Consider the following 27,265-nt stretch of genomic DNA (forward strand, 5'->3'; position numbering starts at 1 on the left):
TCCTTCATAACTGCATCAGCATTATTACACTTAAGGTATATAATTTAATATCTAGTCCATGTTTAATTCAAGATGGATAGATTTAATAATAGAGTTTTGAAAACAACTTTTTAGGGTACTAAACTGATTTCTAGTAATGACGAAAATATGGATTAATGACATTTTGGTGTGTCACCTTAATACTTTGGGGTGGTGTATATGCCATTCATACCACTGCACAATGATGAAAATATCAGTAACAAGAAGAGATTTTTTTTTTCTTTTTATGGCCGCACCTCCAAGCATATGGAAGTTCCCGGGCTAGGGGTCAAATTGTATCTGCAGCTGCCAACTGCCACAGCAACGTGCAGGTGCCACAGCCACAGCAACACTGGAACCATTCCTAATCTGCAACCTATGCTGCAGCTTGTGGCAATGCTGGATCCTTAACCCACTGAGCGAGGCCAGGAATTGAACCCTCATTCTCACAGACGCTGTCAGGTTCTTAATCTCCTGAGCCACAATAAAAATTCTTTCCTTTAATTCTTAAAACTATCCTTTGAAGTTTTATAGATTAAAAAAAACTAAAGCCCAGAGAGGTTGGTAAGTCTCTCCTGATCACACAGCCAGGAAGTGCAGAGGTGGTATTTAAATCTACTTGTATATGACTCCAAACCCACCACTCAGCATGCTGCTTTCTTGTGTTATGACACTTAATCCAATTTTTAGGCTTCTACAAGTGGACCAAAGAGAAGAAAAGCATACTGGCAAGGAAGTGTAGATTGGCCATGTAGATTTGTTTGTAGAGGGAGTACTTCTGACCTCCTGTGCTTATGTGCAAAGGAATAAAGAAGTTTTCAGTCCTTGGGGTCCAAAATCCTACCCAGCACTCAAAGCTAACACATAGAACAGAAAGAGCAGAGCTGTGGCTACAGCCTGTCACATCAGTGGGCCATTGAAACACCCTGTCTGTGTCCCTACCCAGGATTGTTGGCACCCCCTTCTATGTGATGGAGTACTGCTCAGGCCTCACCTACAAAGACCCCTCTCTGCCAGGCCTGGAGCCCAGCCAGAGGCAGGCCATCTACACTGCCATGAACAGAGTCTTGTGTAAGATTCACAGTGTGGACCTCAAGGCCACGGGCCTAGAAGACTATGGGAAACATGGTGAGCATGACACTTCTTGTCTTCTGTGCTGATGTTTCCTTCCTGGTGCCTCTGCTTTCAGGATTCCCATAGTGCCAGGGTTTTAAGGCACCATCGGTAAATGTGAGGTGGGCTCATTAGCTTCCTACATGGAAATCCAGTTTCATTTTAGTGGAGGTATCACCTAGACATTTTATCTTGAGATAAATCCCTTCATGGACTACAGAATCTCTTTTCCCTGCAACTTCTGTCTCTCTGTATCATTTAAATCTTTCTTTTTTTCCCCCTGATGTTGGCCAAAAGTATTTAAGATACATATCTTCTCTGTTTTTCACCATTGTATTTAAATATTCAACAGGGATAAATTTTTAAAAAGTTGTTATGCCAAGGTATTTGTTTGTATAGTTTTTTTCTGCTTTTTTCTTCTTTTTTTGTTCTCTTTTAATGTCTGAGAGTTCCAGCTGTTCCTCATCCTTGTAGGCACTTGATATTGTCAGATTTTCCCTTTTTCTTTATTTTTTTTTGAAGCATTGTATTGAAATGTATCATTTTATGAATTTTTACAAATGCACACAGTTGTTTTTCTTTTTTTTTTTTTTTCCTTTTTGTCTTTTTAGGGCTGCACCAGCAGCATATGCAAGTTCCCAGGCTAGGGGTCAAATCAGAGCTACAGCTGCCGGCCTATGCTACAGCCACAGCAACACTAGATCCGAGCCACATCTGCGACCTACACCACAGCTAATGGCACTGCTGGATCCTTAACCCACTGAGCCAGGCCAGGGATTGAATACACGTCCTCATGGAGACCATTTGGGTTTGTTAACCACTGAGCCACGATGGGAACTCCCTGCACACAGTTTTATAACCACCATCATAACTGTCTCTGTGCTTTTGCATGCAGAAACTTTAGCATGAGCCAAAGAGTTTCACTTTGACTGCCCTGAAGAGTTAAAGATTATCTAACTCTTGATAAATATGCGTTCCTGGCCATAGTCGAAAAGAATCTCTCAGCTAAGCTCTATTTTCTTCTTTCTCTGTGTTTAACCAAAATGTGCCTTTTCTCTCTAGGACTATATCAAAGGCTGCAGTTTATGACCAATGTACATCAACTTCCTAACATATTTCTACCAAGTTACCTAAAATTCCATCATTCCGTAGACACATAATCTGAATTTTCAGAACTAACAGTTTGAGAAATTTTGCTCCCACAGAACAGGACTTCCTAGCCCTAGTTGAAGGGGTTTTCCACTTCTTCCAGGTGCAGTCAGATCCATATCATCCTCCCATCTGCTAACCTGTTGACCAGAGTGACCAACTTAGTGGGGTTTCTCTCCATCTTGGTGGTCTCACTGGAAAATATTTACAATAAAAATTTATTTGCTGTTTATCTGAAATTCCATTTTAACTGAGCATCCTGTATTTTGTCTGGCAGCCCTAGTTACTAGTAAAAGGGCCAACAACCAAGATAACAGATGTTGCCTATATTGATCCATTGTTTCAAGATGGAAAGAGCCCTGAACCAGAAGTCAGGTCCTAATTTGTGGGATGACCTTGGGCAAGTTCCATTACTTTGTCATAGTTTTCTCAACTTTAAGTAAAGTTTCAGTAAAAAAGCCCTGCCCTGCCCCCCTCACATGGCAATGTGAAAAGGCAAAGGAGATGGCAGTTGTCCCAGTGCTTTGAATGGAAATAAAGTCATAAGGAGCAGTGGGCAGTGTGACCTCCCATCCTGCAATGGAGAGACAGCAGCTTAAGGAGGGCTCTCCTAAGTGCTGAGTGGATCCTTTGCCCTTTATCTTTAAAGTAGACTGTTTTGATGCACTTACCACTACCCATTAGCTTGACAAAGAGAGCAGAAATCTGGTGTGATTTTCTGACCCACAGCCAGCCTCTTTGGCCATTGACTGTGTTTTGAGCCTGACTACATAAAGCAGCTTCCTCAGATTTCATTCACTAATCCAGCTACAGGGCCATCAGATCTTCCTTTTCATGCTTGGAATTTCTCAAGTTATGCCAGGAACCCACCTGCTGGATGGGGCACTGGTTTTATATAGATCGTACACAATTTATGTAAATTCAGTATATTTGAATACATTAAATATTTGAATAAATTTAAATGTTTATTTGCACAAGTGAAGATTATCTCTGAAAGGATGCTGAAGAAATTGGTCACATGGGTTGCCTTTGGGGAAAAAGGGCTTACTACCTGGTCAGAGGCTTGGGAGAAAGTCTTTATTGTACTCCTTTGTGTTACTTTAATTTCAAGCCATGTGAATATATGATTTATTGAAGAGAACACATTTAAATTTGTAAAGGAAAGAAAAAGCACACAAACATGATCTCTAATCAAAAGGGACTTTTGACAAAGATCCTTTAGGTACAGTCTAGTTACCACAAAGAACCTTTCCACTAAAGACTTGCAGGGAGCCCATAATCCTCTTTTCTCATCCTAGAGTGCAGGCTGCTTTGGGAAGGAAGGGCGTTTTAGAGTCTTGGCAGGCCCGCTCAGGACCAGTGGCCAACAGAGCCGGAGACCCAGGGCCAGCTGCCTCTGCTTCCCATGAGAAGGGAATGTGTGTAGCATGGGTGGTGTGTATGCATGGGGGTGGGGAGGATGTCCTAAATCCATGTAGAAGATTTTCCTGAGGGGCTCCTCCCACAAAGGCCCAGTGGTGACTTTTGTGTTTTACTTATTATGAGAATTTTCAAATTCATGGGAACTTGCAATAGTACAATGAATAACTACATTCCCATGACTGATTTTAACAGCGGTTAACTTGCCATCGTTTATCTCTTTCTATATCTATATATCTGCATGATTAACAAAGTTGTAGAGACCCTGAGACTTGACTCCCATGTACTTCAGTATGCATTTCCTAAAAATAAGGGCGTCCCTCGGTACCATTATCATATCCAAGTAAATTTATTTTCCCAGAATACCTAAAACCCAGTCCATATTTCAAGATTTCTTCATTATCCTCCTTGTATCTTTTATAAGTGAGTTTCGTCTTATTTTGTTTTGTTCTGTTTTTAGTTTGTTTTCCAGATCAGGATCTGATCAAGGAATCTAGAACAGCACCCACTCTGGGTTTTTTTTTTGCTGTTGTTGTCTTTTTTAGGGCCGCACTAGCGGCATATGGCGGTTCCCAGGCTAGGGGTTCAGTCGGAGCTGTGGCCACCCACTGGCCTATGCCACAGCCACAGCAATGCCAGATCTGAGCTGCATCTATGACCTATACCACAGCTCGTGGCAATGCCAGATCCTTAACCCACTGAGCGAGCCCAGGGATTAAACCAGCGTCCTCATGGGTACTCGTCAAGTTTGTTAACTGCTGAGCCACGACGGGAACTCCCCCTGGTTTTTTTAAATGAAATTTTTTTTTTTTGTCTTTTTTTTTGTTGTTGTTGTTGTTATTTCTTGGGCTGCTCCCGCGGCGTATGGAGGTTCCCAGGCTAGGGGTCGAATCGGAGCTGTAGCCACCGGCCTATGCCAGAGCCACAGCAACGCGGGATCCGAGCCAAGTCTGCAGCCTACACCACAGCTCACGGCAACGCCGGATCGTTAACCCACTGAGCAAGGGCAGAGACTGAACCCGCAACCTCATGGTTCCTAGTCAGATTCGTTAACCACTGCGCCACGACGGGAACTCCCTTAAATGAAATTTTTAAAGGACCAAGTCAATTGTGTTATGATTTGAATATTATCTTATGGTGTCATTTACTGCTGTCTTCTATTTCCTGATATTCTGTAAACTGGAAGTTAGTTCTAAAGGTTTGATTTGTTTGGGGTTAAATTCCTGTGGATATTGATCTCCACCTCTTACAGTCCTGCTGGGTCCTCTCAATTGTGTCTGGATGTGTACAGTGGAATCCACAGAAGGAGTCCTATCTTTCTGTCTTCTTCAAGCTTCCGGGAAACACTCGTCTCTCAAATGAGGGGTGAGGGCTTGGCTTAGAGCTAGGGGCTTGATGTGTTGTTTATTAGTTTTTAGTCATTTTAATAGTGTCAATTAGAAGTTGTCAGTTGACACCTATTAACAGTGACAGTAATAATGGCCACCATTCATTGAGCAGCCTTGTGTGTTTGGCATGTTATATATGAGTTTCATTTGGGCTTCTCAACAGTCCTAGGAAAGTAGGTGTTAGTACACTCATTGTACAGATGAAGCAGTGAAGGCTTAGAAGTGTCAAATTAATCGAAAAGCTTGACTGTGAGCTAGGTGACTCCAGAACTCCTGCTAGTTTACACTCCCAGTTGTAATTTGCAAGTTTCTCAATTCTGGTAACTCTCGGGTTTCTTAGTAAGGAACTGAATAATAGCAAATACTCATGCGGTACTTATTCCAGGAACAGTTGCAGGGACTTTACATATTTTATCCTCCCAACAACTCTATGGACCATCTCATCAATGAAGAAACTAAGGAATAGAGAGGTTAAATAACCTGCATGAGATCACACAGAGAATAGCAGAGCTGCAAACCAAACCCAGACTGTCCACCCCAGAGTCCATGTTCTAAGCCAATCACTGCCCTTTAGCCAAAAAGGGATTTTTTTTTTTTCTTTTTAGGGCCACACCCAGGCTAGGGGTTCAATAGGAGCTGTAGCCACCCACTAGCCTACGCCAAGCCATAGCAACTCAGGATCTGAGCCCATCTGTGACCTACACCACAGCTCACGGCAACTCCAAATCTTTAACCCACTGAGTGAGGCCAGGGATCGAACCTGCAAACTCATGATTCCTAGACCAATTTGTTTCTGCTGCACCACGATGGGAGCTCCCAAAAAGGGAATTATTAAAAGCTGTTAGGAAGCTCATAGGATCTCTAAGAAGGCTATGGATCAGGCTGAGAGGCTATGTGGCTGTGACCAATGCCCAGATCACAGGGATCCAGCCAAGACAAAACAGCATTGGCTTTCAGGTTGAGGGGGCAGGACCACTGTGCAGGAAATCCTTCATTCATGGGAAGATGAATCCTCAGGGTGTTACAAAGGGTTTCACTGCACTGTTGATTTTTGAAACCTCTGGAGGTTGCTGAAATGGCATACCATGTTCTAATCCTCTTTCCCTCAGGGGACTATATTACCCGCCAGGTGCAAACATGGATCAAACAGTATAGAGCCACGGAAACCAGCACCATCCCGGCAATGGAGAGGCTCATCGAGTGGCTGCCACTCCACCTTCCCAGTCAGCAGAGGACCACTGTGGTGCATGGGGACTTCAGGTCAACTCCGCCTGAGAAGGGCTGACATTCAGATGTAGAAAGCAATGGCAAGGGCATATGAAAGAGAAATTAAGCAGCTGGTCTTGAAGGCCCAGTTAATACTTGAGAATTATTGGCTGCATGGGCTCTCTCTGTGCTTAGCTTTGCAGGCAGGGTTTCTCAGCTTTGGTACCATTGACATTTGGCCAGATGATTCTCGATGAGGGGGGCTGGCCTGTGCTGTACACCCCCCGACCCAGGTCCCAAGGTATAAGCACAGGTTCCAGTTGTAACTACTGTACAACACATGACTCCAAAACTGCAGGCCTGTCAACGGTAACAGATTTGTTTTTAGTCATGAATCTGCAGTCTGGCGACAGGATGGCTTGCTTGTCTGAGCCACTGGGGTGGCTCTCAGGTCGGGGGCTGGAATCACCTGGGCTTGCTCACACACCTGCCCAGGGACAGAAGAGACATGAACAGCTGAGCTCCCTAAACCTCTCTCTTTCCCTGTGGTTCCCCACATGGTCTCTCCAGTGTGGCAACTTCTAGGGAGCTGACTTCTTACCTGAAGGCTCAGGGCTGCAAAGGTGTGTGTTCTGAGGAGAGAGTGTTGGGCAGGAGCTGATCACCTTTTCTCTCCTGGTCTCAGGGGTCACTTAGCACCACTTCCAGCTTCATTATAGTTGTCAGCAGTGAGATGCTTCACGGGTTGAAGGGTTAGATCTTCCTTTTGCAGACCTGTATAAGACCATCTCAGGGAATGATTAATTACCAGAACCCAGACATGGTCACTGTGTGGAGAGGGCCACCTGATCAAAGCTGTGGCCCTCAGGAGAGGAATGCATTTGCCCCTCAGTGACCTGCTGAGGGAGGTAGGGAACTAATACTCAGGCCCCCTTCCCATCTCCAGCTGGTGTCTCCGTTGGCCCAGCCCAGCTGAACCAGAGGGCAGGCAGCTGGCTCCAGGGCCCATAGGGCATAGAGAGGTGGGGAGTGCATCTTCAGGGGTCAACACGAGACACCCAGCATGGAATACACCCTCTAAGTTTCTTAGCGCTGTCTCCATTCTGTGGCTCCTTTAGGCTGGACAACCTGCTTTTCCACCCGGAAACGAATGAGGTGCTTGCTGTCCTTGATTGGGAACTTTCTACCTTAGGCGACCCCCTTGCTGATGTGGCCTATAGCTGCCTGGCTCACTACCTGCCATCCAGTTTTCCCATTCAGCCAGGTAGGAACTGCGCCGGGGGCAAAAGAGATGTAGCCAGCTCCATTCTCAAAGGACAGTGCAAACTCAGTGGACATTTGTGATTGGGCTACTTTGTGAAACTGAGGTATGGAGTGTTTCTTCTACAGCATCATTTTAATGACAGCATAGGATTTAATTGTTATAGAATTAGCCTTATCAAGGCATTTGTTTTGATTCCTATTTAGATATTTGTTTCCAGGCTTTTTTTTTTAATATCACCTCCCCCATGCTTCCACAAAAAGGCAGTAATACTATAATTCCTTGGAATGGAATATATTATATGCTTCTAAACCATCAAAGTGTTACAAATGAAAGAAATTGGTAAAGATTTTTATTTGTTGCAGTTATCGTTTTCATAATTTGGTGAGATCTTTCTTTGAATATGGTTTTTATCAAATTATTGATAGAAAATAAAATGCATCCACCCTGAACTGTGGTCCAGATAGACATGGAAGCCCCTCATTCCTTCCTTTATTGCCAATTTAAATCTGAAACTTTTAGACTTGTGAATAATAGCTTCATGCTTAGATTCCACCCATCTTAAAATGATGAGCTATAATCCTTTGAACTGGTTGTGAACCTCATTTCCAAGGGACAGAGTGATTTTCGGAATTCAGATACTTGTGGCCACAGGGGAGTGTGGGGCTGTTGTCTAGTCAAGGCTGTGTCTGTCGCCTCAGGTTTGGGGGACTGTGATTTGACCAAGCTGGGAATCCCTACAGCAGAGGAGTATTTCAGGATGTACTGTCTTCACATGGGGATACCGCCCACCGAGAACTGGAACTTCTACATGGCTTTCTCCTTTTTCCGCATAGCTGCTATCCTACAGGGAGTCTACAAGCGCTCACTCACAGGTACTGGGGGCCTGGGAAGGTGAATCACAGCCAAGGGACTTCTCCCTCAGAAACCCTCCTGTGACTGAACTACTAGATTCAGTGAGCTCAATCATTTATTATTAAGGGTATATTTTATATATATATATATAAATATATATTAAATATATAAAAATATACATAATATTTAACATTGTTTTGAAATATATAATCATTTATTATTAAGGGTATATTATATATACATAAATATATATATAATACATATATATAATATATATAAATATATAAACATATAATATTTAAAATTGTTTTGAAATTATTAAAATAAGGTACAAAACCCTTTTAAAGTAAAAACATACATGATAAGAATTCAATTATATAGAAGAATATAGAATCATTTTCCATTCTTCTCAGTATCATTTCTCAAAAATAAGAGCCACTATTAAAGAGTTTGGGGCCCCCCAATTTTTCTACATGTCTGTTACCTCTCTCCATCCTGCTTTCCAAGTTGTATAAAAATGTGATTATATGTATTTTTCAGTACCTTGATTTAAAAATTTTTCATGCTTAGGAATTCCTATGAAATATTTGTGTGTGTGTATGTATTTGACACCTATATAAGGCAAATCTGTTGGGTTTTTTTTTTCCATTTAACAATGACTTATTGAGACCTTTGCTTGTGAATATGTAGAGATCTATATCAGTCTTTTTTTTTTTTTTTTTTTGGTCTTTTTAGGGCCGAATCTGGGCACATAGAAGGTCCCAAGCTAGGGGTTGAATAGGAGCTGTAACTGCCAGCCTACACCACAACCACAGCAACGCCGGATCCTTAACCCACTGAGCAAGGCCAGGGGTCGAACCCCAGTCCTCATGGATACTAGTCGGATTCGTAACCTGCTGAGCCACAATGGGAACTCCCATTATGTTTGAACTTTTGAGAAGAAAAGTTAAGTATGGCTACTTAGAACTGATGATTAGAGTGTGTGTGTGTGTTTGTGTATGGCACAATGTTATTAGGTTTCTTTGGTTTGTTTGGTTTTTTGGCTGCACCTGTGGCATGCGGAAGTTCCTGGGCCAGGGATCAAACCCGAGCCACAGTAGTGACAATGCCAAATCCTTAACTGCTAGGCCATGGAATTTTCCTATTAGTTTTAATTCTAAATTTTACAGGGTAACAGATGAAATAATCTACATCCTAAATTGTTTAAGAAGATAGAAAAGGCAGATTAAATTTCTGATGTGTAAGGAAGGCAAGTAGAAGCAAGCATATAGAATCTACTGAAAAGACCTAGAAACAGTGAGTGACACAGTAGCATTAAGTACCCCTAATTAACCACATTATAATCTCTAAATTCCATTCCCAACAGAAGGAACTGGGACTCCTCCAAGAAGTGGCTGATTTCAGGTCTAGGGCAGAATATCTCAAGATGAACCTGGAACATCTTGACATACCAGAAAGCAGGGGGGTTGTTAAGATTGGGAGGGTCGTATTCGAAAGTCTCAGGAGTCAACTTGAATAGGTTCCCACTTGTTAATGACAGGAACTTGGAGCACTAGTAAGAATGACAGCCAAAATGGAGGGAACACATCAAGTGTGTTTAAATCCATGGGTAAAGAGTGATACTAAAACAAAGAGAGAGTCTCATGAGTGGCTTTGGAGGCTGCCAGGGAAGCAACCCGTTATTCTGAAAATCGGTAAATAAAGGGAAAAGAGTCAAACATTCATCCCATCTTTCCTACACAGATATGTCAGGCTCACCAAGTAGTTGATGGGGGAAAGTTTTCCTCTAGAGAAGCACCCTGGACACAGTGATAGAATAAGCATAACACCAATGTGCCCCCCAATACACAAATGGCTCTGGAGAATAAGCATTAGTAGTGCTTACATCACAGAGAGGCAGCCAGACAGTCCATACCTTTTGATGCTTCCCTCAAGAGGCGAACCTGAATCTGATGGAGCTTCTAGTCCCAACCACCAATTTACAGGAAACGGAGGGTTTAGAGGGGCACGTTAACCAGCACTACTGAGGCACAGCCATTCCAAAATCCACTTTCTGGAAAACTTCACAGGGCAAACAATTCAGTTTCTTCAATAAATAAAAAAGGGGCGGGAGGGGGGGAAGAAGTTGCGAACCCATAGATTTAAATGGGACTTAAAAGACATATTAGCCAAAAACAGTATTTAGACCTTATGTAGGTCCCTGTTGCAAAAAAGAAATTATATGAACAATTTTTATGAGACAGTGAAATTTGCATTCTAACTGGATTGTTGATGATATTAAGGAGCCATAGTTAACTGTTGTTTAAGTGTGATAATGAAATTGTTGTGTTTTTTAAAGTCTTTGTTTTTAGACATAAATGAAATATAGACAAAATGACATGGTGTTGGGGATTTACTTCAGTGAAATCCAGGGCAGTAGGGGTGAGGTCTCAATAAGTGGTAATTCCTGGAAATGATATTTTCTCTTCCTTCAGAAGGCATCAGTGCTAAGCCAGCATTTCCCAATTTTTGTTATGGTTTTGTGATGAAAGCTAACTGGGAACTTTTTTTTTTTTTTTAATTTTCAGCATCTTTTATTTTTCCTAGAATATGGATACAGTTAACTGTAGCCGGGCAGTGCTCAATACTATTGAAGCCTCACATTTTAGGTTTACTACCTCAGTATTGTAAATGTGAAATCATATTCCCATATCCAGGAAACTAAAATCTGATGTAAGAAATGTACTCAACAAAAAACGCAGAAAGCTTCACAAAGTTGCATGTCATCCTTGTGCAGGGGCCATGCTAATCTTCTCTATATCATAGCCAGGAATGTTTAATTAAATAGGATGGCTGCGAAATCCAAACAGTGATGAACAGGCCTGATTGCCTGTGGGCATTTTCTGGTGGGCTGCAGAGTTCTGGCTGTGTTCTGCTCCAGTGCCTGGGGATGGCTGGATCAATGTTGGTCATTAAGAATTATCCATTCTCTGTCAGTTGTAGCTCAGCTAAAGAAAAAGAATCATCCATGCCAAAGTCTCTACACCAATTAACCCTGCCAGTCTGTCCTCAAGTTGCCTATCAGGAAGCCCTTTGAAACCTTCCAAGATCCTGTGAGCCACTGGTGTGGCCTCAAGCTTCCCTCAGTTCAGAGGCAAAACACCCCAGGTGTTTGCCACCACACAGAAAAATGAGTGCTGTCTGTCCTTCCCGGCCTATCTTCCTCTGATCCTGGTTGTTCACTCCCTCCCCTCCCACCTGGAAAGCCAGCACGCATACTGAGGAGGTGCCTTAGTTTTCTCACATAAAAACAGTGAAGTCTGTTTTTTGAAAGAATTGGATAAGATCATTTGATGAGGGGAAAAAATTCAACTTTTGAATAAAAATATGATTTCTGTACATTTATCTTCTTAATCAGCTGTTAAAGTCATTTTTTCTCTTTGAACAGCTGAGATCCTTGGTGTTGCCCTGAGAAAGTGGGGTTTGGAGAAAGAGGTTGTGTTTCAAAGGCATTCTCTCTGTGGGCTCATCCTTAGGTTGGCAGGAGGACCACAGTGTCCAGAGACTGGGGACTGATTTATGGTCTGTGGCAGCCAACCTCAAGTATCACTTTCCTTCATTAATAAGTGGGTGCTGAAGTTTAAGTTTCTTGTAGATGCTACTGAAATTCTAGAAAGGAAAAAATGCTGGTGACTGCAATTTAGGAAGATGCCAGTGATACAGTCTTTTCTGCTGGGACTACATTTGGGAAAATATATTGGAACTGAAAGTTTTAAGTCAACCCAAGCTCATACAAGTGGCTTTCTAAGAGTCAAAGAAAGCATCACCAATTAAGGTGATGATAATTAAGAAAATATTTTATACCCGCTTTTAAAAAAAGAAAACCATTACAAATAACAGTGAATGTAAGGGGAGGGTACTTTTCCCTTCGATGAGATGTGTACAGCCTTAAGTAATGAGGGGAAAATGTAGCCCACTTGTGCTCAGTGGCCCTCACTGTGCATCTGTGACTTTGGGAAGGGGATTGCCTGATTCCTGACTGGCCCGCCAAGCCTGGGTCCTTATCCAGCACCCAGAGGGGCTGAGGAAAGACTTGCTGAGGTCCAGAGGGCTGCATCCTCTGCTATGTAGTGGGTGGATCTCGTTCCTTATTTGTAAGGAATAGCTTAATATCTTTAATACCAAAGCTGCATAAAAATGGTTCTTTTGAGAATTAGCACTTGTCCATGGCAGGAGCCAGAAGTAAAATAGACCTTTGCAAAGATCCACTTATTGATACATAGGAAATGAGGAAAATAGTCTTTTGAGAACATGGAAATGCGAAAAGGAATCCAGGAGAGCTGGCTGTGAAAAAGCCCACTATAAATATGAGGCAATAGTCACGGTATAAGGAGATGCATAGATGGGTCCCAGATACCTGAGTGAAAGAAGCTGCACTGAAAATATGATGTATGTATTTATGTGACATTCTAAAAAATACAAACTACAGGAATGGAAATCAGTATTGTTGCCTAGGGGTAGGGGAAAAGGTACAAAGGGACACCATGGAAACTTGGGGCTGATGGGAATATATATATACTGTATCTTGATAGCAGTGGTGGTTGCCTGACTAAACTCACAGAATTGTGCACTTCATAAAGAGAATATACTATACATTAAGTTTTTTCAAAAATCATTTAAAAAAATTCTTGGCGCCCCATTAAATAAAGAAACAGCATGACTAGAATGAGTTCTGCGATGCTGATGATGGTGTTGATCTAGATCAAATGGTGCTCAGAAACTGGCTCTGAATCCAATACCCTGTGACACAGTTATTATCAGTTTTGTGGCAGGGCTTCCTGTAACCCACTGGTGACAGCAGAAGTGATTTGGGGGAATTCCTGATTTGGTTTCTTTAGGAGGAGAAGAGGTTGAGAGCAGGGAGCAGGCCAACTGAGTTCAACTTCAGGCTCCCATCCCAAGAATGTAAGCTTGGGCACATCTCCTCCCTAAAACCCAGATCCTTGTCTGTAAAGTGGGGATTAAAACAGTCATACAGCTCCAGGAATTCAGTGAGCTGTAGTAATACATGTCAAGCACTTAGCACTGAGTCTGGTGCATGTCAAGTGCTCAGCAAGTGGCAGTAGCTGCTGATGTAACAATAATATTGTCCATGCTAGCATTACTATTCCAGGTTGTTTGGGGGGGTACTTACTGCTTTTCTTTGCCTCTGCTTAGGGCAAGCAAGCTCAGCGACCGCGGAGCAAAGTGGAAAGCTGACTGAATTTATGTCTAACCTGGCATGGGATTTCGCAGTCAAAGAAGGATTCCGGGTATTCAAAGAGATGCCACCCACCAAACCATTAACAAGGTCCCACCACACGTGGGCCAGGCCACAGTTCCTGCCGAGGACCCTGGGCAGGAGGAGTTATGTCACCTCGACAGACTCTTCCCCAGCTCATGCCTCAAAGGGAGCTCTGGTCTTCTCTCCAGAAGGCCTTTCCCCACCAGTCCGGGAGGTGTATCAGCGGCTGAAGCAGTTTATAGAGCGACATGTGTACCCTGCTGAGCCAGAGCTGCAGAGTCACCAGGCGTCAGCTGAGAGGTGGACCCCTTCCCCTCTGGTTGAAGATCTCAAGGTAAAGCAGCCTTTCGAGAGGTGGGGAGACCACGTTAGCACAGCCCAGCCTCAGCTGGCCCACCGGCCGCATCTGCTTCCTCCCAGGCAGTGAAGAGACGGGAGGGCTGATTGATCTCCTCTCTCCGTCGTGTTCAAAAAGAGCCAGCTCTAGGTCACTCAGTTTCACTTCACTGCCCCTTCTGTGTGACCCTGTCGTGGCCTATAGCTGTACCTAGGCAGAGGAATGCCAGGTCTGTGGTTTAAAACCCTGGGGCAGGTGGCTCATTTTATGCATATTTGAATCATGTCAATTTGAAACAAAGTGATATTAATTACGTCCATTAAATAAGTCTCTCTTTAAAGAATTCATAATATCAAAGCTAAACGGCCATATCAACTATAAACTGTTTATGCTACTGGCACATAGTAATACCACTTTAGCTGGTAACAGAAATGCCTGCTGTTCTTTGTCAGTGGAAATGAATCTGACTAGCATCCATGAGGTCGCAGGTGTGATCCCTGGCCTCAGTGGGTTAAGGATCTGGCATTGCTGTGGCTGTGGTGTAGGCCAACAACTCCAGCTCCAGTTTGACCCCCTAGCCTGGGAACCTCTATATGCCATGAGTACGGCCCTAAAAAGACAAAATGATAATAATAATTTAGTTTATTAGGCTCACAGCTCTTTTTTTTTCTATTATATACTAATAGATATTATTCCTATTTTAACAAAGTTGTTTGAATCTCACACTTTATATAATTTAATTATTTCTCACCCTAGCATGTCAGAGCCTGGAGATGGACCCCCAGGTGTGTGGGTGCACCATAATTTGTCCACCTTTTCCTTCGCTGAGGGACACTCTGGGGATCTTAGTCTAGGTCACCCCAGGTCACTTAAGCTTCAAAGAACATTTCCTACCTGCTAACATGGATGGAGGCTGAAGAGCCAGTTGAAGGAGACAGTAAAGCCAAGGGAAGGCCAGCTACAGGGAGCATGGCCAAGGCTGTCACTAGTGCAGGGGCCAGGAGATCTGGATGCCTCCTTAGGACTTGAAATTTGAACTGGGAGTTTTCGGCTGGCTGGGCGTAATTCCCATGTTCACGCCTTCACTGTCAGGATGCAGGGTATGTGCCTGACTTCATTCTTCTTCTGCACTGGGATACTTGACACCACTGAAATTTAAACAGTGAGGGTGTTCCTCAGAATAAGAAGGGGTTTGGATCCTGTGCAAGCATATGCAACAAATGCTCTCACCTACTTCTCTGTCCATTTACTGTTTCTGTAGCATCGGTTTTTTGAAGTAAAAAGGATTGGGAAAGCACATACTCATGCTGCAGACACTTCTGGAATCTAAAATGAATGCATAGGAGAAAACTAGATTAGGGAACATTCTACTTCTGGTCATACCTGAAAGGGAATCATAATGACAACTAAGATTTTTGGGTAGAGTGAAGTTGTGGCGCATGGCTTTTATCCAAAATGTCATCACTACCCATATGACAAGTACTTGGTGTTATATACTGCATCTCACAAATCCTGTGAACATTATGAACCACAATTTAAAGATGAGGACTCAAATTTGTCCAGGGACACAGCTAGAAATAATAGCACCCGGACTCAGTCCAGATCTTCTGGGCTCAAATCTGTGGGCTTCCCCCCTCCCACAAGGAGATGACTGTATTCATTTTCTTTTTCTTCCTCTTCTCAGAACTCCCTTGCTTCTTACTTCTCCCTTCTCTTCCTGCTTTGTTTGTTTTAACTAATCTGTCCTTCTTCGTCACTACACTCTGAGCTAGTTAGCTTAACACATCAACGAGACCAGTGTGTGTGCTGATTCTAGAAGTATGTGTCATAGAGACCGGGCCCAACGTAATGTACAAATCAGCCAGCTGGAGCCCTCCCAGTGGGAAGAATATCCATAATCATGAATGTTTTGTGCAGCCCTCAGGTTCTGAGTTCAGCACTTCATAGTCTGTGTGTTGCCTCATTTAATCTCCCAAAACCTAGCAAGGTAGGCGCTATGGACACTGGTTGGCTGCCTAGTGTCTCTTCCCCTTTGGGTAGCAGCACCCCAGTTTCCTACAGGGCCTCTCTCCTCACCTTTGGACACAGTCTGGCAGAACTGTCAGTCCAGGTGCCAGCCCAGCCTCCCGGCCAGGCTAGGCCAGCAGGTCTGTCTCTTTTCTGGGACCAGAAGAGTGAATAGTTTTCAAGACAGAAAACAGCTGGTACTCACTCATTGCACAGCAGGACTGCAGAGTATCTGTCCTGTCATCACCTTGAGCTGCCAGGCTCCTATCCATTTCTGAGCCTCATTATCTACTGTGAGCTTCTGATAACCTTCCCACGCCATTCTTTTTTCCCCATCAGTTAGTCACAGTCCATTCCTACTGTAATACTCAGTAGCTATGACTGGGAGGGTGGGTGGTGACATCCAGTTTCACAGATGAGGAAACTGCCATGTGGAGATCCAGTATCCTGGAGTTCCCATTGTGGCTCAGCAGGTTAAGAACCTGATATAGTGTCTGTTCTTGAGGATGTGGGTTTGATCCCTGGTCTTGCTCAGTGAGTTAAGGATTTGGCGTTGACATAAGCTGCAGAATAGATCACAGATGTGGCTTGGATCCCACATTGCTGTGGCTGTGGCAGAGGTCTGCAACTGCAGCTCTGATTTGACCCCTAGCCTGGGAACTTTCATATGCCACAGTGTAGCCGCAAAAAGCAAAACAAGTATGAGAGATCTGGTATCTTGCCCAAGGTCTTCCAGCAGATCTGGCGGGGCAGGGTCTGAACTGGTCAGTCTGACTCGGTCTGGACTCCTGACCCCCAGGCTAGACTTACGACTTTCCCTGTCAGGAGCTACATTCAGAAATCCGGGGTATTTTCCCAGGAACGAAGTTGTGCTTTGTAAAGGAAGCTGGTTTAGAGGATCCCCTTAGGCACCCAGCAGGGCAGCTGAGGCTACTGGGCTGGTTCCTATCATGCTTGCTAAAGGACCCTTTACTCTCTGGTGCTCATGGCTGGAGTTCTAAGCTGTGCAACAGTAATGCTAACCATGATGGATGTGGGGTACGTGGGGTGTCCAGGATATGGACACCGGGGAAGTAAACCACTTTCAGTCAGTTAGGATTTAGCTGTCCCTGGGGACCCTCATATTCTCCTCCCACAGGTCTGCTGAGTTTGTATCTAGCCTGATGGTTTCGATTTGCCTCATTTTCTATGGGCCAAAATAAAATGAAATCACCCACGATGGATCCCTGACCTCTTTTTCCCATGATAGGAGAAAGCCAAGGCCGAAGGACTCTGGAATCTTTTTCTACCCATAGAGACTGATCCTGAGAGAAAATACGGAGCAGGACTGACCAACGTGGAGTATGCACACTTGTGTGAGCTCATGGGCACGTCTCTGTATGCCCCTGAGGTACTCTTTTTTTTTTTTTTCTTTTCTTTTCAGGGCTGCATCTGTAGCATATGGAGGTTCCCGGGCTATGGGGGGTCCAATCAGAGCTACAGCTGCCAGACTACACAACAGCTGCAGCAACATCAGATCCAAGCTGTGTCTGTGACCTGTACCACAGCTCACAGCAACACCGGATCCTTAACCTGCTGAGCGAGGCCAGGGATCAAACCTGCAACTTCATGGTGCCTAGTGAGATTCATTTCCACTGCACCACGATGGGAACTCCCCCCAGGTACCTTCTTTAACATCTTCTCCCTTGTGGAGGATATCTTGTCCTCCACACAAGCTTAGCCACCTGCCTGGTAGGGCTCCCTCCAGCTGCAGCGGATCTAGGGGCTCCAATGCACACTGACTTCTTTTTTTTTTTTTTTTTGCCATTTCTTGGGCCGCTCTCAGGGCATATGGAGGTTCCCAGGCTAGGGGTTGAATTGGAGCTGTAGCCGCTGGCCTACGCCAGAGCCACAGCAACGTGGGATCCAAGCTGCGTCTGCAACCTACACCACAGCTCACGGCAACGCCAGATCCCTAACCCACTGAGCAAGGCCAGGGATTGAACCTGCAACCCCATGGTTCCTAGTTGGATTCGTTAACCATTGCACCACGATGGGAACTCCCAGCACACTGACTTCTTATGAGCGAGGACACCACAGGCAGGAGGCTGGAGCCGGGACAAGGAAGCTGCTGGGGGTGGGCATCTTCCGTGTGAGCACAGCTTGGCTGGCTTCCTTTGGGCCCCGTGCACCAGCTCCAGTTTCCTTTCTCTCTATCAAGGAACTCCTTGGATGAGCTTCAGGGGCTCTGAGCCATTATATTCAAAGTGTCTTGGGTCCTTACATTTCCCTGGGGAGAGGAAGGACTTTCAGTGTCAGAGGGCCTGTGACTTAGGAGTCCTGTCCATGCTTCTGGGCGGTTTGAAGTTTTGAATGTGGATGTGGGAGTCACCGTTACGCCTTCTCTCCTTTTCAGATCTTCAACTGCTCTGCTCCAGACACAGGGAACATGGAGGTTTTGGTGCGGTATGGCACTGAGGAGCAGAAGGCCCGCTGGCTGACTCCCTTGCTGGAGGGAAAGGCCCGCTCCTGTTTTGCTATGACTGAGCCCCAGGTACCTGGTTCCTGGGACTTGGGTCACTCACAGGTGCTCCTTCTCATCAGGCCAGATCCTTGCCTAACCCCATCTGGGCTCTGCCATTTGGGACCATGGTGGGATCCTTGCCAGCTTTAATCAGAATGTGTTCTCACTCAGGTTGCCTCCTCAGATGCTACAAATATCGAGTCTTCCATCCGAGAGGAGGATGGCTTCTATGTCATCAATGGTCACAAGTGGTGGATCTCAGGTATCTGCCTGAAATTCATTTTTCGGTTATACTTACATGAGTCTGCATTTATAAGCATGTCTTCCCTGCCCTGCTGGTGCCTGTGAAACGATGGGAGGGACCAGCTTCATTTCCACTTGACACAAAGGAGATTCTGAGTCTGCTTCCAGCAGAGGCAGCAAATCCTGGGAGAACGAGAGGTTCTTTGGGGGTTACCAGGTGACCCCACATATGGCAGTTCCAGGAATCTCTCATTCCCTCCTGACTCTCTTTGTTCTGCCCTGAGCATCTCCCTTTGGAGAGGCAGGTCCTGTCCTCAGTGGTGATCCTGCTATAAGATCAGCTACAGCAGAAGGACCAGTGGTAATTCTGTCATTCACCAGCTGTTAACTTTGCAGAGACCTCACCTCACTGAGTCCCCACCCCTCCCTGGAAGATCCCTGCTATTATCCCCACTTTACAGAGAAGGAGACTACGATGGAGAAGTGACTTGAGTCACTTGCCTAAGGTAGTAGCCCCCTATTAAAAGTAAGGAATGCAGAGTTCAGGGCTGGCCTGATTCCGAAGCCTGTGCCTAAAGCCATCATGTTCCCACTGCTTGTGATAAAGTAGCAGTTTTCAGCTCCTTGTATCCACATTATATTTTCAGCTAGACTTGGTGCATTAAAAAAAAAATTGATAAAAAAAAAATCTTATGGAGTTCCCATCGTGGCTCAGTGGTTAATGACCCTGACTAGTATCCATGAAGACGCAGGTTAGATCCCTGGCCTTGCTCAGTGGGTTAAGGATCTGGTGTTGCTGTGAGCTGTTGTGTAGGTCACAAATGTGGCTTGGATCCTGTGTTGCTGTAGCTGTGGTGTAGGCCGGCGGCTGCAGCCCCGATTTGACCCCTGGCCTGGGAACCTCCATATGCTGAGGGTGCGGCCCTAAAAAGTCAAAAAAAAAAAAAAGCGAAACTTATGATATTGGAGTCTCCTCACTGGGACAAAACCCAGTTGTTATTGCTGGTCAAGAGCCTGCATGTCCTCATTCTGCTCCTGTGAAGTGTTAAAGGATCCTGTCTGCTTGCTGGCTTCAGCTTCCCTGGGCTAGGACTCCATCTGTAGAGTGATCTGATGGCCCTGGTGTCAGATGATGGGGGTCTGTCTCTCTCTTTTCCCGGCAGGCATCCTGGATCCGCGCTGCCAACTCTGCGTGTTTATGGGGAAAACAGACCCACATGCCCCACGCCATCAACAGCAGTCTGTGCTCTTGGTTCCCATGGATACTCCAGGGATAAAAATCATCCGGCCTCTGACAGTGTATGGGCTGGAGGATGCACCAGGTTGGCTCCTGGGAACAGCTCTCCTCTTTGTGTGGGCCTGGACTGGGCCTGGGGAAAGGCTTTGGGCAGCGCTTGCTCCCACTCAGGAAGTTACACCTGTAAGCATATGATGACACTTATAAGGTCACATGCTCCTGCATTTCAGTTCCATATGTGAGTATCAGCCACACAGGCAAATTTCAGACAGGCGTTTATCCTTTTTTTCTCTTCTAAACTTAAATGATAAGCAGAACTCTGTGAGGTAAGGAGGCCACAGAGGACAGAGCAGGGGGCAAGAAGTGCCCCACAGCCTTTCTCTTCCAGATCCCAGCGAGGACAGCTGGCCTGCAGCCCAGGAGAGCCTCTCACAGAGGCTTCTCTCTACTGATGATGTTCACATTTTGTCTTCGGTATTCCCATGGGATCATGACGTGGTTAGTCACATACCGCTAAGGAGTGTCAGCTTAAGTTAGAGTCATGTTTTAGAAAAGGAATGCCAAACTATTCATTTGATAGTGTAAATCAGTGATTTATTTTCCATCTTTATTTTTTATTTAAAAAAAAATTTTTTTAGGGCTGTACCCACAGCATATGGAGGTTTCCAGGCTAGGGGTCTAATTGGAGCTACAGCTGCCAGCCTACGCCACAGCCACAGCAACACCAGATCCAAGCTGCATTTGTGACCTACACCATAGCTCATGGCAATGCCGGATCCTTAATCCACTGAGCGAGGCCAGGGATCTAATCCTCAACCTCATGGTTCCTAGTCAGATTCGTTAACCACTGCGCCACAACAGGAACTCCTATTTTCCATCTTTAATAGGCTCCTTCCTACACTATCTCCCCCTTCAACCATGTCCCAGTTAGAAGGCTTTAGAAGGGCAGGAACATTGCCATAGGTGACCTGCCTGAGGCAAAGGATAAACACGTTTGAGGAAAATGGACAGGCGGATCACTCAGGGGAACGCTTTGGGTCTTTCAGGTGGCCATGGCGAAGTCCTGTTTGAGAAGGTGCGTGTGCCCAAGGAGAACATGGTCCTGGGCCCCGGCCGGGGCTTTGAGATCGCTCAGGGCCGACTGGGTCCTGGCAGGATCCATCACTGCATGCGGCTGATAGGGTGCTCGGAGAGGGCACTGGCGCTCATGAAGGCACGAGTGAGTGCTTCCCTTTGTACCCGTCTCTGTCCCAGAACCACCCATTTATTTTCCTATCAGACTCCAAATTCTGTTTTCTGAGAGCAGACTCAGTGGGTAAAGCTAGGTGATATTCTTTATAAGAAGCTGTGTCCCTGCCTTTGCTTTGCATCTGCTACTTTGCTGAAATTTGAAATGCTGCAGAGAACGGGCCACACTGTTGAGGTGACCAGAAGGAAAAGGCCAGGTTTTGTTGCAGTAGAGGGCAAGGTTCCAAGGTCCACAGGGTCATGACCTGTTGAGGGCCATTCATACTACCAGGACATTTTAAAAAATCAGATACCAGAGGGTTCTCTTATGGTGCAGCAGGTTAAGGATCCAGCATTGTCACCGCAGTTGTTGCTGTGGTGCGGGTTCAATCCCTGGCAGGCAGAGGAACTGCCACATGCTGAGGCATGGCCAAAAAAAAAAAAAAAAAAAAAAATTAGATACCAGAGAGAACCTGGGGTTCTGTCGTCCAGCCCTGCATCACCCTTCTCCACTACATGGCCCCAAAATTTTGTTCTGCTGTGACCCCCTCAAAGGTTGGAAGCCCACCCAAAAGAAAGCTCTTGCTGGGAATAGTAATTCGTATCAGTGGTACCGATTTCACAAAGATGAAGCAAACACTTGAGACTAAAAAATATAAGATACTCTGTCCAAAGAACAGATGTAGTCCGGTGTGCTTGCATTACTGAGTAAACCTGAAATCCACACTCTTCTCAGTTGAGACCAGTTTTTTGTTTTATTTTGAAATAAAATACTGCTAAGGGCTCAGGTATAGTCTCCTGCTCCATCCTGCAGAGTAGTTTTACTGTAAATTTCTGAAATCTTAGAAGGTGCCATAGTATTGACGTGGAAGTTCCACTCATAGGACTTGGTCACACGGGAGTAATTTGATTAGATATAGAGGTTCACACCAGCTGTGACTATAATATGTTGGAAGCAAGCTATAAAGTTCCCGTTGTGGCTTAGTGGAAACAACTGACTAGTATCCATGAGGACGCAGGTTTGATCCCTGGCCTCGCTCCGTGGGTTAAGGACCCGGTGTTGCCATGAGCTGTGGTGTAGGTCCCAGCTGTGGCTCGGATCCAGAGTAACTGTGGCCAGCGGCTACAGCTCCAGTTCGACGCCTAGCCTGGGAACCTCCATATGCCGCAGGTGTGGCCCTAAAAAGACCAGAAAGAAATATATAACAGTTGGAGCCTGGTCAGCTAAGCCTGGTATGGGCATTCAGTGAAATTCCAAAATGATGTAGAAATCTCTTTCTTTCTTAATGTACAATGAGGTGCTCTTAACAGGGAAAAAAAAGTAGGCTACAAAGCATTATATAGAGTGTGACACTATTTTTTTGTACAAAAATGCATATGTATGTGTAGGCATACAAAAAGGTATCTACCAAATATAAAGTGTGACTAGATGATGGAATACCAGGTGTTTTTTTCTTTTTTTGTCTGAAAATGTGTACTTCTTTTGCTATTAGATATATTATTTGTGTCATAACTGTTTTTAGTTAAAAGACGGGGTGAGGTGGGGAAGGATCCCTTATAGACTTTGTCTTTTTTTTTTTTTTTTTTTTGCTGTATCTTGGGCCGCTCCCACGGCATATGGAGGTTCCCAGGCTAGGGGTCTCGTTAACCACTGCGCCACCACGGAACTCCCCTTATAGACTTTGATTGCTTGTAACTTTCAACTGCTCTAGAATCCCCACTGCAGTAACAGTTGCCCACAAGGGGGCGCTGGCACCCTGACTTTACTCCTGAGGGCGTCCCAGGGTGTGAAGCAGGCCCAGCCCCCTCAGCAGAGGATGCCCTTCTGGCTTGTGTGAAGCACCCACAGTCACTGCCTAGTTCCTGGAGTAGCCCTGGGCGGGAGACAGCTCAAATCAAGCACTGCTCCTGGCAGCCAGGCCTGCCCTTCTCGGGTTTCCAGAAGGTAATTTGTGCAGCCACCACGTTGCCTAGCTCCATGGTGCCCATGAACGCCTGCATCTGGCTCTTCTCCCTGGAAGTTTCTTGTGGCTGGAGAGCTGGCAAAGTGGCTGATGAGCTGTGAAGTTCTACTTCCGAGCCCCTTCCTCTCCCATGTGCTTCTGCCCACCTCCTCTGCAAGGCACAGCCCTGTGCCTCCTGTCCTTTCTCCTGTGTCCACAGGCAAAGTCCCGTGTGGCCTTCGGGAAGCCCCTGGTAGAGCAGGGCACGATTCTGGCAGACATCGCCCAGTCCCGTGTGGAGATTGAGCAGGCCCGGCTGCTGGTGCTGAAAGCTGCCCATGTCATGGATGTGGCGGGAAATAAGGTAGGAGACCAAGGGGCCTCACGGAAGACAGGTCTTGAGGTCGCAGTGAAAGATGCCAGCCTGGGGATCTCTAGATGCAGACTCTTCCCTCCTCATTTCAGCAAACCATAGATCAAGTGCTTGGTTTCTTGACATAACTAACTTTGCTTCAATTCTCCTTGGAACGACTTGGGCAGTTTTTCAAAAACAGAAAAGGTATAATAAAAGAGGACTGAACTTTCTATTTTACTGACCCAGTGACCTTCTGGGTTCAAGACAGGGAGCCTGTGAGGGCCACATGGCTCCCAGCCTCAGCTATGACCCTGCCTGGACTTCCAGGCATCAGGCAAACTGAGAGTAAGCCAGGGAATTAGCCAAAATAAAAGCTTATTTTCAAGGGTGATGTTATTCCTTAAACGGTTCTTTCTGAGTGCCTCTGATGGCCAGGCACAATGCCACACCGACCCCTGCCTTCTCCAGCTCTCCATGGGGCCTCCATGCTTTAGCTAAGAGGCCTCAGTAACGGGGTGTGTAGGGTGGCCCAGGCTCAAGTTCCTGGGTCCTTGGCACTCTAGTGCCAGGAATGAGGGCTCTCAGGGGCTTTGCTCCAAATCCCAGTCCCAGGGCAGGTCCTTGCAGCTCAATTCCCCAAGTCCTTGCTGGCTTTGGTGCACCTTCCCTTTGGAAACAGAGCTGGCAGTGACCGTGAATGAAGCACAAGCCATTCTCCATCCTGTTATTTGCGTGCTGGTGATACTGCCTGTCACCTGGGAAGACGCCCATAGTCTATCCTTCACCAGGCAGCCACCCATACCACACATCATCCTGAGTCACCTTCCTAGTTACCACCACTGCCCCCTCTACCTGCTTTGGTGCTGGGTGGGCACCACATGGCTTGTGGTCCAGCAGGACCTCAGGTCTCTGTTCTGAGCTATTGTTTCTACTCCTTATGAAACTGATCATTCTTCCAAGTGTTCTGCCCTCTTCACCACATCTCTGCCTCCTTGCAGGCTGCAGCTTTGGATATTGCCATGATTAAAATGGTAGCTCCATCCATGGCCTCCCGAGTGATTGATCGTGCCATTCAGGTGAGCACAGACGGTGGATGCTTGTTTCCTTTGGATCATTTACAACAGATGCAAACCCCCTCTCTTCAGCTGCCCAACCTCCAGTAAACTAACAGCCGCCCTCTGTCGCATACTCACCAGGCGTGTGACTTTCCTTTTCCTCCTCAGAACAACCTTAGGAGTCCCATTCCTACCTCATTTTGAATATGTGGAAACAGGCACAGAAAAATGAAGGGACTTGTCCAAGGTCACTCAGCTTGCAAGAAGTTGGGCTCAGATTTTTGGGAACGTGGGTCCTTACCACACCAGGCTTAGTCTCTCAGACATGCAGAATGCCTCCTGGCCCTGGTAGAGATTTCCTGATGGCAGAAGTCACCTTGCAGGGCAGACCTGGGGAGTCTGGCATTCCTGGGACGGCAAGCATGGCCCCACTTGAAGTCTCCCTCAACATGGTTATCACGCAGGTGTCAGGGGATATCTCCAGGAAGGTGGCTATTATGAGCCTCTCTGGGATCTTAGGAGCAGGAACTTGTTCCTGGGCTCTCAGGGATGAGGGTTTCCCACTTCCTCCCTTCTCCCTCTGTGTCCGCCAGGCCTTTGGAGCAGCAGGGCTGAGCAACGACTTCCCACTGGCTCAGTTCTTTGCTGGGGCCCGAGCCCTGCGCTTTGCTGATGGCCCTGATGAGGTGCACCGGGCGGCAGTGGCCAAGATGGAGCTGAAGCATGGCCTATAGATGTGCAAGGACCTCAGGAGCCGGAATGTCCCTGCTGGGCCAGGGTGCCTACATTTTAAGTGGTGCAGTTTGAAAGGCCTGGTATGTGTGACTCTTGCACCCTGCCCAGCAGTCTGTCCTGTGGCTATCATTGTGAACTTAGCCTTGTTGGGTCCCCACAGAAGAGACTTCTGTGAGAGGCCTGGCATTCCCTGTTTCAGGCACGGAGGAAGAGGATTAGCTGAGAGCTGAGTGGGTTTTGGTACAGAGCCTGGAAAGTTGGTCTTCAGTCCAGGACCCCGTCTCTCTGGCTGTGTTGCATACAGGCTCTGAGAGTCTGGACAGATAGCAGGGGTGCTGCTGGGGTGCTGTGTCCATCCGTGCTTACTCCCAATGTGGGGGCCTCCTCCTCCCTGCCTCCCCATTTCCCACCCCAGCTGATGGCAGCAGCCTACAGACCCAAGGCAGGAGCACTCTTGGGAAAAAGGAATGAAACCAAAATCATGAAACTACTGCCATCTGATTTTCTTCTTCTGAGTGTCCAAAACACAGAACACTGAGATGTTACTTCGGAAATGGACTTTTGGGGAACAAGAAAATATACCTCAGATATCATGAATGTTCTATGTCATACAAAATGAATGGAGAATAAAGGCTCACACTTTAGCTCCTGTGTCTCAGTATTCTGTTGCCTCCTCATATTTGAGTTTACCTGGGATCCTGCCCATTGCATCATCCCACTTGTATGTGTGGGGGGCCACAGATGTAGTGACCCCTGGCAGGTCCCAAATCGGCTGCCCCACTGCTGCTTATGTAAAGGTTGGCAAAGGACCATGACCTTCTGGTGTGTGAGGGCCACTCCTCCCTCTGCTCTATAGTCAGAGTGTGGGGGGAGGTGGTGGGCAGTATGCTATTACAGTTCAGAGAGCTTGGAGGAAGGTGGAAATGCTCACTCACTTGAGGTCTGAGCTATTTCAGGAATGGGTGTCCCATGAGCTCAAGCGACAGGTGGAGATAAACCCCTGGTCATTAGGACCTGGTCTGCTAATCTCATGATGTGTCATGATGCGGCCAACAGCTGCCTATTTCAGGTCAAGCCAAGGTGAGCAGGACCATCCCTCATCTGCTGCATTGCAGACTTGACCCCCTCAAGGAGAGAGTGCCCGCCTGCTGCAGCCAGGGCCATGGGCCTCGGGGGCTTGTGAAACGGCTCCCCAGGTATTCTTGGCCCAGTGGTCTATGAAGGCAGGCCCTCCTCTACTGCTTTTGCTCGCTAAGGTACAGTTAAATTCAAACCCCCAAACAAATTTATCATACCAGCCACACAGGTAAACAATCTTTTGCTAACTCTGGCAGGGTTCTAGCAGCCTGAGTTCTTATTTTGAGCCTTAGGGAAGAGGAGGTTTTGAAAAAGGAAGTGCTTTGGCCGGTGTTGGTGTATCACACAGCGTCAGAATTTCTCTCATGGCCTCTGAGGTTAACTTTGTGTGTTAAGTGGTGCAGTTGTGGGGATGAAAATAGAAGCTGTGCTGTGGGACAACCCCACATCTCCCTCAGATACTGTACTGCTAAGCAGGGAGGCTCGGGAACCCTGCCCTAAGAACGCAGGTCACAGAGATGTGGCCTTACCCAGAGTCTCTGATTCTGTGAAATAATTCCACTCACTGCTATCAACTGCACCACAACTCTAGGCCAGACACTGGTCTAAGCTTTGGGGGATGTGCAGGAAAACAAACAGGTGAAGTTGCTATTATCAAGAGGCCCACATCTCGAGTGGGGGATGGTGGTGAGTGCCTGAAATGGTGGTGGAGGTTATGTAGGTGCTATGAAGGCTGTGGTAGGTGCAGTAGTGGGTGCTAGGGGACTAGTGGATGATGTGGTGTGGGCAGTACTAGGGATGAGGAGCTGGGGGCTCAGGAAGGGAGACTCCTTCGAGGAGAGGCATTTGGGCCAGACCTGCATGACAAGAGTGG

The 27,265-nt window shown here is 46.2% G+C and overlaps 1 protein-coding gene across 10 annotated transcripts in view; it reads left to right on the forward strand.

Moving 5' to 3' along the window:
* The window catches only part of ACAD10 (acyl-CoA dehydrogenase family member 10), a 49,121-nt gene extending 23,163 nt beyond the window's left edge, over nt 1–25,958 (forward strand). For 4 of the 10 annotated variants that reach the window (XM_021073835.1, XM_021073838.1, XM_021073834.1 and 1 more), the window contains 13 exons: nt 965–1,146; nt 6,197–6,347; nt 7,412–7,557; nt 8,256–8,429; nt 13,606–14,006; nt 17,266–17,406; nt 18,412–18,549; nt 18,691–18,781; nt 19,926–20,084; nt 21,046–21,218; nt 23,390–23,533; nt 24,523–24,600; nt 25,173–25,843. In XM_021073835.1, the coding sequence (XP_020929494.1) occupies nt 965–1,146; nt 6,197–6,347; nt 7,412–7,557; nt 8,256–8,429; nt 13,606–14,006; nt 17,266–17,406; nt 18,412–18,549; nt 18,691–18,781; nt 19,926–20,084; nt 21,046–21,218; nt 23,390–23,533; nt 24,523–24,600; nt 25,173–25,313 (2,119 nt within the window). In that variant the 3' untranslated portion in view covers nt 25,314–25,843. Of the gene's footprint in view, nt 1–964; nt 1,147–6,196; nt 6,348–7,411; nt 7,558–8,255; nt 8,430–13,605; nt 14,007–17,265; nt 17,407–18,411; nt 18,550–18,690; nt 18,782–19,925; nt 20,085–21,045; nt 21,219–23,389; nt 23,534–24,522; nt 24,601–25,172 lie in introns of all 10 variants that reach the window. The other 6 variants (XM_021073831.1, XR_002338858.1, XM_021073833.1 and 3 more) reach the window with 6 other exon arrangements.

Source organism: Sus scrofa, chromosome 14 (assembly GCF_000003025.6).
Source record: "Sus scrofa isolate TJ Tabasco breed Duroc chromosome 14, Sscrofa11.1, whole genome shotgun sequence".
In the NCBI taxonomy this organism is placed as follows: Eukaryota; Metazoa; Chordata; class Mammalia; order Artiodactyla; family Suidae; genus Sus; species Sus scrofa.